General features: G+C 37.9%; 1 protein-coding gene across 1 annotated transcript in view; it reads right to left on the reverse strand.

Annotated features, from left to right (window-relative positions):
* LOC123876012 (putative phosphatidate phosphatase) overlaps window positions 1-13,353 on the reverse strand; it is a 116,469-nt gene that overhangs the window by 49,357 nt on the left and 53,759 nt on the right. Inside the window, exon 3 of the mRNA XM_045922152.1 lies at window positions 1,142-1,339. Within this exon, the coding sequence (XP_045778108.1) occupies window positions 1,142-1,339 (198 nt within the window). The remainder of the gene's footprint in view (window positions 1-1,141; window positions 1,340-13,353) is intronic.

Here is a 13,353-nt window from a genome sequence, read left to right on the forward strand (position 1 = left end):
TATATATTTCCATTGTACAGACACCACTTTTCTACAATTTTATTATGTGTATAGATGATGGTAAGGAACCCTTCATGTGCGAGTCCGACTCGCACTTGACGGTTTTTTAAAATCTGAATTAAATAAGGTTCTCTCTAAAATACGTGACATCTAACAAGTAGGTCATAAGGAAACTTTATTTTATCATTAATAATACAATGAAATAGTATAATAAAGTTTCCCACGTTTACTTAACGTCGAGCAAAATATCACTTGTTATTATTAAAATCAGTTAACTGCTTTACGAAATTGTTTAATTGTCGAGATAACGGTTGTTTAATTTTTAACTTGATTAAACAAGATGATTAGATGTAAACATGACATTTATATTTACTCGCGTTGTTAATGTAATTGATGACGTTAATTTCAGTTTGTTTGATAGCAAGTGTATGATTCAAAAGATAACAATATGAATATTTAAGTTTAAAAAATATATCTACTTGTACAATACATTATACAACTATATGCGTAAATATTTTTTTATTATCTTTTACTTACCATTATTATGAATGCGAAAGTGAATTTATTTGTTAATTTATCCTTCAAATACGTAATTTTTGCATGGATAGTTATTGAGACTTGAAGACATATGCTTCTTTTATTAAAGGAAAGGAAAAGGAAAATTAAAGATAGTCCAGTCATTTCGTGCTCAAAAAGGGCAAAGTTTTCCGGGAGTTTTGCAAATTGGTAGTTTCATAGATTTCGATGTGCTCTTTCCGAATTTCTTTTTGCCACCTCGTACCTTTGCCGCTCGTGCCGCCATCTTGGACAAATGGCGTCCAAAAACAGTTTTTTGACGATAACTTTTTTCCGACTCATTTTACGATGAAAACGGCTGAGTAACAATTAAACTAGAGACAATTTCCTACAATTTATGTAGTCACCTTTTTTTGTAGACTCAATAGTTTTAGCGTACGAGAACCACAAAGCCCACTCCAACAGTCGTTTTGGCTAAATAACTCATTTCCACACCACGATGTGGTATAGTGAGTGGCGCGGTTTTTTTTTTATGGTAAATCCCGCGGCATTTTGAAAAACATAAATCCATGCGGATGAAGTCGCGGGCATTAGCTAGTAAAATAATAATCGGAAATGTACTCACATCAAAGAAATGCGGCCTCAGCCTCCCTATAGTGTATTTGGCGACGTCTGTGGTGAGCTGTTGGCACGCGCAGCCGAAGAGGAACACTCCCACGACTCTGTACACTTCCCACACCCATGCTGGCATTTCGTAGCCGAGGATGACTCTTGAGCGGCCTCCCTTGTAGTCTCGTAACCTGATCCATTCGGTGAGGCACATCTGGTGACAAAAATTTATAAATTAAAATCACACTTCACATCACACTATCACACTAATATTATAAAGGCGAAAGTTTGTGTGTACCTATGTGTGTGTGTGTGTGCTACTCTTTCCTAATCAATGGAAATTTTTCCGCGATCAGGCCTGCCACCTGTCACTTTTATTATCATTTTACTAATGACTAGACCTAGAGGATGCCCGCGACTTCGTCCGCGTGGATTTAGGGTTTTAAAGATCCCGTGGGAACTGTTTGATTTTCCGGGATAAAAAGTTGCCAATGTGAATTACAGCGACGCAAGCTACCTCAGTACCAAATATCATACAAATCGGTTAAGCGGATTGGTCTTTAGGAATCCCGCGGGAACTGTTTGATTTTCCGGGATAAAAAGTAGCCTATGTCCGTCCCCGGGATATAAGCTAACTCTGTACCAAATTTCCTCAGAATCGGTCATACTTTCACAAGACACACTTTCGCATTTATAATATTAGTATGGATTAATAAAATAATACTTTTTTGAGAGTTCCTCGCATTCATTTTCGGATCATCAAAATCATTCCTCTAGCTAGCTAGTTAGGGATTCTAATTTGATGGAAAAGGAAAATGTTTTTACTTTTTAGTTTTGAAAAAAAAAACATTTCGAATCTCATTATAACAGATATAAAGTGAAAATACTGAGGTGGTCGCAACGCGTGGGTATAAAACTGCAATAACGTAATATTTTTATTAACATTGACAATGACCTCCGTATCAAAAAGCGGCAGGAGTAGGAGGGTAACCTCTAAAAATACTGTTCTTGTATGATATCATGGTTCGATAAAAATAAATCTTGTAATTTTGCAAGTCATATCAAAACTATCAGAATATGTTCTTGACGAGTTTTTCGTATGCATTTCAAATTGAAGGAAAATAAATTTTTGACGTGTAAACTTCTTTAGGCCATTTTTAACCCCCGACCCAAAAAGAGGGGTGTTATAAGTTTGACGTGTGTATCTGTGTATCTGTGTATCTGTGTGTCTGTGTATCTGTGTATCTGTGTATCTGTGTATCTGTCTGTGGCATCGTAGCGCCTAAACGAATGAACCGATTTTAATTTAGTTTTTTTTGTTTGAAAGGTGGCTTGATCGAGAGTGTTCTTAGCTATAATCCAAAAAAATTGGTGCAGCCGTTTAAGAGTTATCAGCTCTTTTCTAGTTTTCTTGTAGAAAGGAGGTTACATAACCGTTAGGTTCATAATTTTATGTCAATTGACAAATGTCAAGCTGTCAAGATGGACGTTGCCTAAATACATAATTATTTATTTGAAAATGTTGTTTTGGAAAACTCAAATACTTTGTCGGGGGTGTTATAAATTTTTAATTTACACTTGTTAACCCAAAAAGAGGGGTGTTATAAGTTTGACGTGTGTATCTGTGGCATCGTAACTCCTTAACTAATGAACCGATTTTAATTTAGTTTTTTTCGTTAGAAAGCCGGCTTGATCGAGTGTTCTTAGCTATAATCCAAAATCGGTTCAACAGTTTGAAAGTTATCAGCTCTTTTCTAGTTACTGTAACCTTGACTTGTCGGGGGTGTTATAAATTTTTAATTTACACTTGTGATAATTTTATTATTAATTAAATATGAAATTATATATGTATATAGCATATGAAAGTGAAGAGGTTTTGATTCCTTTGACGGGTCTTGACAGACACGACAGACACACAGTGAAGTGATCCTATAAGGGTTCCTTTTTTCTGTAGAGATACGGAATTCTAAAAAGAAAATAACAAAAACATTTAAATCGCAGATGTGTTATTGGAATAAGTTGACCGCGCACAGTAGGTACAAGGCCGTGCACATGGAGGCAGGAAGTTAATGTCATTATGCATTCGCTGCTGGATTTTTATTGTTGCCTCAAATTGGCGCAGTTTTGCCTGACAATGATTTTATTTTCCGTTCGCAATTTTAAGGTTAACGACTTTATTTGTCGAACTGCGAATCATTAACCGACCTTATTACAACATACAGCCCTGACTTACCTATACCCATAACCTACAAAATTATATGGAACTAACGCTTGGTTGCAATCAGACCTGCTAGCAAGTTATGACGCAGCCTAAGTTAAAGCACTCTTGCCCAGAAGATCCTTATTCACTCTTGACTTGAAGGTGCCCATATTAAAATTGACGGGAAAACTGATGCTAGAAGGGCGTTCTATTTCCTAGCGATTTGTTTAAATATGGGCCGAAATACCTAGAAGATGCCTATTCACTCTTAACTTGAAGGTTTGAACCCATATTAAAATTGACGGGGAAAACTGATAAATAAGGCCGCCTTTGCACACAATTGTTTTTTCTGTTTTCTTCTTTCTGTGTCGTGTTCCTTTACAAATGTTTTTGTGTGCAATAAAGTGTTCTGTCTATCTATCTATCTGATGCTGGAAGGGAGTTCCATTTCCTAGCGATTTGTCTAAACATGGGCGAAAATAGCTCACAAGAGGTGATTACCATAAAAAATTCCATACATTTACGCTCGTCGTCGAGCTACTGTATGACCTCTTTACTCACTTATAGTGTAAGAGACAGTGCTACATTTAGGTAATATCAAATGGAACCTATTGATAGAAAGTGACCACGGGGTTTTCCACGAGAATTTCCAAGTCTGGGTTTTCTCTTGATATTGCTCTGTTTTGCGTTTGTCAAGTTTTCGTTGACTTCAACTTGTATGGTATTATGGTTTAGATAATAATTCTTGGATTCTATTGATTTTTAAAATCTTTATCCACATTGACAAAGTCGCGGGTATCAACTAGTCATATGATAGAGACCGACAAGATAGCCAGTTAATAAAAAGGTGTTAAATAGGGACAAAGAACCAACCGTCTTTTAGCCATCTCTAACTAACCAACCTAACTAACGCAGTTGTTATCGTTGTTTATTTTTAAGGCAATGTTAAGTGTAAAATAAAGATATCTCTGATTGAGCTGGAAAGCTAAATTCCTAGTTCCTAGTTAATTAAAATCTAACTAACTAACTAATCCAAAATTTATTGTAATGAATGTTCATTACGGTACTACATATCAATATGGGTTCTTAGCCTATCCTCTTAGTGAAACACGTTTCGCATGACAGAACCTTATGAATAGAAGACAAGATTGTTCAAAAATGAGTTTTGATTTGCATGCTATTAAATCGAAATGAAGAATAGCCTCGCCTACAACTTGCCATATATGATATTTATGTATAGTACGAGCGGTGTGGGGATGTCAGTTTACATGACAAGCATACCTACTTTGGACGAACTGCAGAGTTAAAGTCATCTTTTCAAGACTAAAATGTACGTTGTACGCACGTACTAATTTCTTAAACTACAGTAATAGAAATCGCTGGAAAGTTTCATACAGGTAACCTCTTTTCAAACTATGGAAAAGAGTTTTCTTACTGTACAAACTGCAATGCAACTTTTATTGAATTAATTTGTTTATTGTTTCCTCGTAAATAAGAGAAAAGTGCTATTGGTAAGTACAAATCTCGGGCGAAATAGCAATTAACAGCCTAAAGCCTTTAGTTTACAAAATTACTTCGGAAGGACAAGGCGAACTCGGCCGTAAATTGCTTTATTTCCGGCCTGGATAGTAATGTACCTACCTACTATTATTAGATATGTACTTATTCGATGTTTTCGAATTTCTTCTGTTTTTCGAAAATGGAAAACGTCTGCATCGTTACAAGTCACACATTTTTGGGACCCCAAAATTTCCATAATCACTGATAGAGCTCTTCTCTATCGGCTAAATAGCTATCGGCTTGATAGGTCAAATATTGATTCTTAATCAACTAACCCGAAGATGTCCAAAGAGGGATGTATAAAGACATCGAAGGTAGACTTGTCCAATCTTGGGACAGTTCAGATTAGATAACATCTTCGTTAATTCCGATCCCGCGTTTCATCACGATGATAGTCCGCGATTAATATATCAATGCTAGATAAGCCTACATCAGATCCATGATCGAATATCGATTTAACTATAATCGTTATCTCAGAATAATCAGTTGGTAGAGAAATGATTTTATCAATTTCCGATCTCTTAGTGACTCAAAACCGTGCCCTACGATATGATAATTTCCTCGTAAAAAATCGATAACAAGTTTGCCTCGATAAGTTATGATGCAAACTCTAATTCTGTATAACATTTTGATACGACACCACGCAAAAATTGATTAAATGGTATCGATCGATGATAAGTTTGCGCTTAATAAGTGATGAACGATCATTCAAGTTTTCGAAGAAATCCATTAAAGGCTAAGTAGTTAAAAGATTGGCAATTGGCATATATCTTTAAACGCAACGATTTTTTCATCTTAGATTTCAGCGTCATTCAACTTCGATAAAAACAAGTAAATCCGCCTGAAAAAGTAGTTAGGTATTTGATGGCAAGTATCTAAATAGATAAAAAGCTATAAGTACATATAAATAAAATGTCCTCACTCACTGACTGACTTGTCAATGCCCAGCCCAAACCCTTGAAACTGATAGCTTTAAAAATTTCATTTAGTTTTTAGCTTTAGTTTTAAGTTTACGTAATCAATTATCACCACTATATCATCTTTCAAATCTAACAAATCTGACAAACAAAAGGTGTAGAATATTACCTACCTATTTTGAATAAATGATTTTGACTATTGACTTTTTGACTTTTGCAGACTTTTCTCTTTATAATGCAGACTGTAAGACAAGGAATAATATAAGCCTAGATTTTTCGCAATTCCCATTGGAGCGAAGCCGCGGGCGGTCGCTAGTTATAGATAAGCAGACTAGTTCCAATGGATATAATAAACGTAAAATTGTATATTGGAAAGTTCTAACTCTACATAGTTAACGTTAACGTTGATTAAATTGTCAACAATATCGATATTTCATGCCGAATCGATATTTCATGCTTCAACGCAGACTCGTAATTACAGAACGCAGTAAAATGTGTTTATTAAGTGATATTTGTGGGTTTATCTCTATGCAAATCTAGATAAAAGAGAATTGCATAAAATCTTATAACTAGCGTAAGCAAGTACAGTCGAGGACGAAACTGTCAAAAAAGTTTTTTAATCGATGATTAATTCGGACCTGACTATTTTCTTACTTATTGATGTATGCTAAATTATTTCTATATCTCCTATTTTACGTTAATGTTGATTAAATAGTCAACAAAATCGATATCTCATGTCGAATCGATATTTCATGCATCAACGCACTCTCGTACAATTGTAATTACAGAACGGAATTAAATGTGTTTATTATGTGATATTTGCAACTAAATAGTCTCTATACAAATAAGAGTTTCTCATGACATATCCAGTAACTAAGTTAGGATAAAATAAGACCGAATCCAAATTAGGATTAAAGCCATTCGTTTGCCAGAGTTTACCTACGTTCCAGAATTCAGATAAAGTAAATATTTCTTTATTTTTTATTAATATCATGCGCTTTCCAAACTGACTGTACCTACAGACCAACTCAATACATGCATGCACACAAAACAAAGTTGTTGCGTAAATGAGAATGGGAACATGTAATTAGCAGAATGCATATTCATTGCTTGTTTTAGTTTCTAAGATTTTCTCTCATTCGAAGTACCTACTTATAGAAATTTTATTAAATATATGAGTAATATTGGATATTGGCATATTGGCCATAAATAAACAAAATTCAAAGAAAGAAGTTTAGATTAATATAAGTATATTCTTTGAAATAGAAAGCTAAACTTTTAACTTGTGTCATTCTGGCTTAAAGTATTAATCTGGCTGTTTCTTAGGTTTCACAGTCTATAACTCTAGAAATACAATAATTATTATATCCATTTTTTTTGGATCTTAATGCGTAATGTTTCTATCTCACTACAACTTTCAAGTCAGCCTGTTTTTTTTGCCTAATGCCTTGAGCCTTTTCGTTGGCACGACACATTTTAGACCAAGTTAGATTTAAAGATGATTCTTTATTGTTTACTAGAGGATGCCCGCGGCTTCGCCCTCGTGGATTTCGGTTTTTTTAAATCCCGTAGAACTCTTTGATTTTCCGCGATAAAAAGTAAACTATGTCCTTTCCCGGGATGTATCCCATGTCTGTACTAAATTTCATTAAAATCGGTTCAGCGGTTGGGCCGCGAAAACGTAGCAGACAGACAGACACACTTTCGCATTTATAATATTAAGTATAGTATGGATTATATTTAATATGTGTTGGATCAGCAAATAAAACTAATTCTGTTCTATAATAAATAATGAAATCGGTCTAATAAATAAGATGTTGCAAATAGTTCAAATGCACATCACAAATTTAATTGTAACAGACAGATTCTATTCTTGCAATCTTTGATCCACAACTTCTTAGAGCGGCCAGACACCGGAAGCCGGACCGGAGCAGTTATGGCAGATCTATAGAGATTAACTCTGACTTTGCTTACACTTAAGACAAAGTTAAAACGAGACAAAGGTACCTATATCTCTCACATAATTCTGTCTCGTTTTAACTCAATCTTAAGTCTTGGCAAAGTCAAAGTGGGCTCTATAGATCTCACCTTAAGAGCCAGCGTGTGTTCGTTATTTGTGTTGTGCCTTCGTTATTTTATAAAAGCTGAGAGTTTCTCTGAGGGACACAGGGAACATCGATCAGCGACTATAAAGTTCGGACCATGGTAGCTTTGGGAGGTAAAAGGTCATAAAGGTGTAAAAAATCTTACGGCAAGTATAAAGTAATAAAGAAATTAATATTTAAAAAACAAACACAGTTAAAAAAACAGTTTTTTCATATTTTCTTCGAGTAGTATTAGAAATCACTTCACTCACTTGCCAGACACTTAGTATCGTGGCAATCCCATGCCAGACACCCTTAAACTTATAAACTTTAGTTTAGTTTAACTTGTAACTATGTAGTAGCAGTTTGAAGCGGTCCGTCATGACTGCTTTCAGCTGCCCGTTTCTGGCCACCCTTAGCGTCTTACACCGATTTACGATCTTCATCACACATGCCACAGTCTCTATCTTGAGTCGTCACGTTTTATTGTGTAAAGTATCCATTTCAAAGTGGGGACGGAAAAGGATTATCATTTAGATACAGGGCGACATAAATAAGGATTTCCTAGCTATTTCTGAGGTTGTAAAGTTTACACAACAGATAGACGAACGACTGGCAACTCTGTAGGAATATAAAGGTATTAAAAAGAAAATATTATTGCTTTCGGATAAACAAAGACATTAAATTGTCGCCTTCCTTCTTCAGATTAGAACTAGCACAAGAGATAGGCCTACTACTTAAGAAGTTGCAGAGAGCGACCGAATTTTTGTTCAGATACAAGTTAGCCATTGACTGCAATCTTACTTGGTGATACGTGATGATGCAGTCTAAGATGAAGCGGGCTAACCTTATTTAACCCATACCCCCTTTGGTTTCTACACGGCATCGTACTGGAACGCTAAATCGCTTGGCCGCACGGCTTAGCCGTTACGGTGGTAACTAGCCACGGCCGAATCCTCCCACCAGACGAGCCCAGAGGAAATTTAGAAATTATAAAATACCAAATTCCCGCTGCCTAGAATCGAACCCAGGACCTAACCACTGATAAGACCAGTGTTACCACTGGGCCAGGGAGGTCGACAAATAACTTTACTACTACTACTACTACAACTACATACTAGAACTAGACTACATATAAGCATACTAGAACGCAACCTTTCCATGTCGCAGTATCTCCTAAAGCCATGCTGCCGATACCAAAAGTATCGTGAATGTATTGGCTCGTGGGAAATAGGCTGTTACTTTACGAAATAAATAGAAAACGGTAAATATACCCACCCGCATGAGCTAAAATTAGCCGCGACAATGACATCGTTAGCAGTTAGCACGTTGTTTACGACACAAACAGTTTTGTGTGACGTTTTGGCATTTTGAGGTTAGGCTTTATGGGAACCACCTCATAACTGTATATATCCTTTCGTCTAGAAACGGCATTACGAACCAGTGGTAAATAAAATTGTTTTGACCATTGCATTTTTAAAAGTTTACTTTTATAAAAATATATTCTATTGTATTCTAGTCTTTACAGCTGTGGAATTCTGCACCTTCTGCAGTGTTCCCATTAGATGACAAGATGATTACAACCAACAAATTCCTGAAAAACCGGCAACTAAGCCGGCAACACATGGGCGGTCTCTCTAGTGCTGTAAATGTTCATGGGCGGCGGTAATCGCTTAACAACAGTGACCCGCCTGCTCGTTTGCTCGAAAGGAGCAAACGAGCAGGCGGGTCACTGTTCCGGCGGAAAATCCTTTTCCCTCAAACTAAGCGTAAAGCTTGTGCTAGAAGTAGGTACGACAATAGTGCAACGGGTGGGGTTTGAACCGCCGACCTTTCGGATTTCACTCCGCTACTATAACCAATGAGTTATAATTTCACGGTTATCGGACAGTATGGAAACATAGTTGGTCGTCACGTCTGCCGACCGTCGTACGAGATGTTTCATCAAGTAAATCGAGATGATTGATGCTCTAATAAGATAAATCTCTGACATTGCACTCTATTTGTCAAACAGTGACAATGTAAGCTGTAGTATTTTACTCGACAGCAGTAAATAAGGAACTGACTAGACATATTAATGCTTATTTACAATTAATTGTTCAAAAGGTTCTTATCATACGTGACTGATAAGTAGGAATTAGGTACCTAATAAAAGTACTAGATTTCCTAAAAAAAAAACAGTTTCCCGTCAAATTTAATTTATGGCGTTATTATAATTCATCAGATTATTTATATTTACCCAACGGTGGAACAAAAACAGATTTCCTGGTACAAAGACTGCTAAAATGCCAAAATTTTCTGGTGGGAGGCTTCGGCCGTGACTAGTTACCACCCTTCCGGCAAAGCCGTGCCGCCAAGAGATTTCGCGTTCCGGTACGTTGCCGCGTAGAAACCGATCAGGCCTGTTATTACCTTAGACTGCATCATCAGTCATCAGTGGTCATCACTTACCACGAGATGAGATCGCTGTCAAGGGCTAATTTGTATCAGAATAGAAAATTTAAAATCCTCAGTATGTATGCTTCATAATTCCTCGTATTACAATTGCAACTTACAAGTTACCTATAACTAGGTATTGAACGCGTTCAGTAGAATGTTTTGGGCGTGCTTTTGCTATCGCGATTTGTCTGTCAAGGCTTTTAACGTAAAGGGCAAAGGTCCTTGATAAAATGAATTATGAGAAAGAGAGACAACCAATAAATATCAAAGGCGATAGTAGGTATGTTAGGTGTGGAATGCCCTTCCGGCTTCCGTATTTTTTGCCACGTACAACCTAAAACCTTTAAGGCAAGAGTGAACCAGATTTACCATACAAAGTGTTAGCAACACTGGCTAAAATACTGTTTATTATCAGCAACACTGACCAAATTACTATTTTTATATAACTTTTGTGTAATGAAACAAGTGTAGCCACGTCAATACACCTTATTAAATATGTTATTATACCTTTGTCAATATACGTTTCATGACAAGACGTATATTGACAAAGGCAATTATTATTGTCCGGAAGTAGTGGGAGTTTTCTTCGAGAGTCGGGCCAGCCCGTTCAGTCAGTGTATTTTTGTACTCCAATCGAGAAAGTGTGAAGTGGAATATTGTCAAGTGTTAAAGTGTTAAAGTGGCAAATTGTAAAGACAAGTGGTAAAGTATAAGAAATACAGCATTAATTATGAGTAAGTTATGTTTTATTTCACTACTATTAATAATAATAAAATTAAGATCCTGAGATCACAAAATGTAGATATCTGTTGGCGCGATCTGAGTTAGCGCCAACATTTCAGAAGTGGGATGAATTAACGCAAAATCCACTAAGATATACAACATTTAAACTTTAAAATTTCTTTTTATCAAAATAAAATAAAATGAAACACATATTTTGTGATTATTTCATTTTGTGATACTAGTTACCAACAAATAAGAACCGTAAACTTGTCATTTATTTTTAAAATACCCATATTTTGTGAAATTGAAATTGATGCTAGTCACGTGACAAATAAAATACCGCATGCTATTCGTTTTTGTTTCAAGTTTCTCTTCAAGGCAAATCCTTGATATAATCGACTTCTTGTGGGTATTGCATAAACATTAAAATTAATTCTCATTAGTTTCTCTGAGTGACTTACTCATACGTCCTCACGGTGATAGTCAAGGAGAATATAGTCGCGTAATGATCAGAAAAATATCAATATCTGTATTTATAATTCATAATTGAATAAAACTAATATGTTCCACATGCATAGAACCTCATATTTTTTCGAACTTTTACTGCCTCCCGTATCTGGTATGGCTTACAGCGAACCCTCCCGAACAAGATGGTGTCTACGTCTCAGTCCACCGAGATGGTGCGGCATCGCAGAAGGAGGCGAAACGCTCCAGGATCTCGGTGGCCACGCCAGCCGGCGCTCACGCACCGGCTGCATGGGCGCCGGCTGGCACGGCTTGCCCGAGCGTCGACTGCGTGAGCACCGGTCGGCGGCGGCTGCGAGCGCCGGCTGTGTTGGCGCCGGCTGCAAGGGCGCCGGCTGGTGCGGCTGGCCGAGCGCCGGCTGCGTGAGCGCCGGCTGGCGCGGCTGCAAGCACCACCTCTGTGGGCGCCGGCTGCACGGTCGCCGACTGGCGCGCCTGCCTGAGCGTCGACTGCGTGAGCACCGGCTGACGCGGCTGCGAGCGCCGGCTGTGCGGACGCCGGCTGCGAGCACCGGCTGTGTGGGCACCGGCTGCCCGAGCGCCAGCTTCGTGAGCGCCGGCTGGCGCGGCTGCCCGAGCAACGGCTGCGTGAGCGCCGGCTGGCGTGGCCACCGAGATCCTGGAGCGTTTCGCCTCCTTCTGCGATGCCGCACCATCTCGGTGGACTGAGACGTAGACACCATCTTGTGTCTACACAAGACACAAGATGGTCAAGAAGGTGGATGGTGGACAAGGAAGGAAGGAGGCTGTGTGGGCGCCGGCTCGCGCAGCAGCGACAGCCGGCGCCCACACAGCCAGCGCTCGGGTGGCCGCGCTGGCTGGCGCTCATGCAGCCACTGCTCGGGCGGCCGCGCCAGCCGGCACTCACGCAGCCGGCAGTTGGGCAGCCGTGCCAGACGGTGCCCGTGCAGCCGGCGATCGCAAAAATGAGTCTTTTCTTTCGAGTATTTTTACAAAACTTTTAGATGCCTTGAAACCTAGGATACGCTCAGATTCTCATCAAGTGGGTGAGAATGGCAAGCTAAATTGTTAACTGCGTTACTTTCTGACGAAAATTACGATCGGATGCCATGATAACCGATGATAGCTAACCTTTCCCAATTTGGGGATTCGCTGGAGACATTCTACTAGGGTAAAATTGCTTTAATAAATATTTGTCATATGGATTATGACACAAACCGAAGTAAACCATTAAAAGCGCAGTCCTCAGTTAAAACTATAAATATGCAATCCAAACAGGGCCTGAAGAGCTCTCGTAGTTGTAACTATAAGCTCGAGGGTCACAAACAGACGGCTCGAGGGGCTTGACAGAGCCTTAGTCCAATTTAAAAAAAAAAAAAAAAAAAAAAAAACAAATGTGTCACGAACTTTGTGTGAGTGTGTGGCAAGTGTGACGTTGCCACGGAACCAAGCAGTACTAGTTCAAGCTACTAGCTTATTTTTTATTATTTCTCTTGCATTCATGTTTTACGAGTAAATCATAATATATATATATATATATACTCGTAATGTTACAACATGAAGCCCCGTCGGGGCGTTCCACAGTATAACATTGGTAATTATAATATGTTACAAGTATTATTTCAATTCTATTAAGTGTTAACATTTATGAAAATCATAAAGTATGAATAACAATTAGTAAATAATCATAAAGTATGACTGACAATTAGTAAGGAACAAGAAGTAAATAAATGAAAATAAAATATGACTTATAAATAAACGTTATAGGAGCGGTCATATCGTTAATCAATCTTAAAAGAACTTAAGTATAAAGAAAAGT

The sequence above is a fragment of the Maniola jurtina genome, chromosome 20, assembly GCF_905333055.1.
Source record: "Maniola jurtina chromosome 20, ilManJurt1.1, whole genome shotgun sequence".
NCBI lineage: Eukaryota > Metazoa > Arthropoda > Insecta > Lepidoptera > Nymphalidae > Maniola > Maniola jurtina.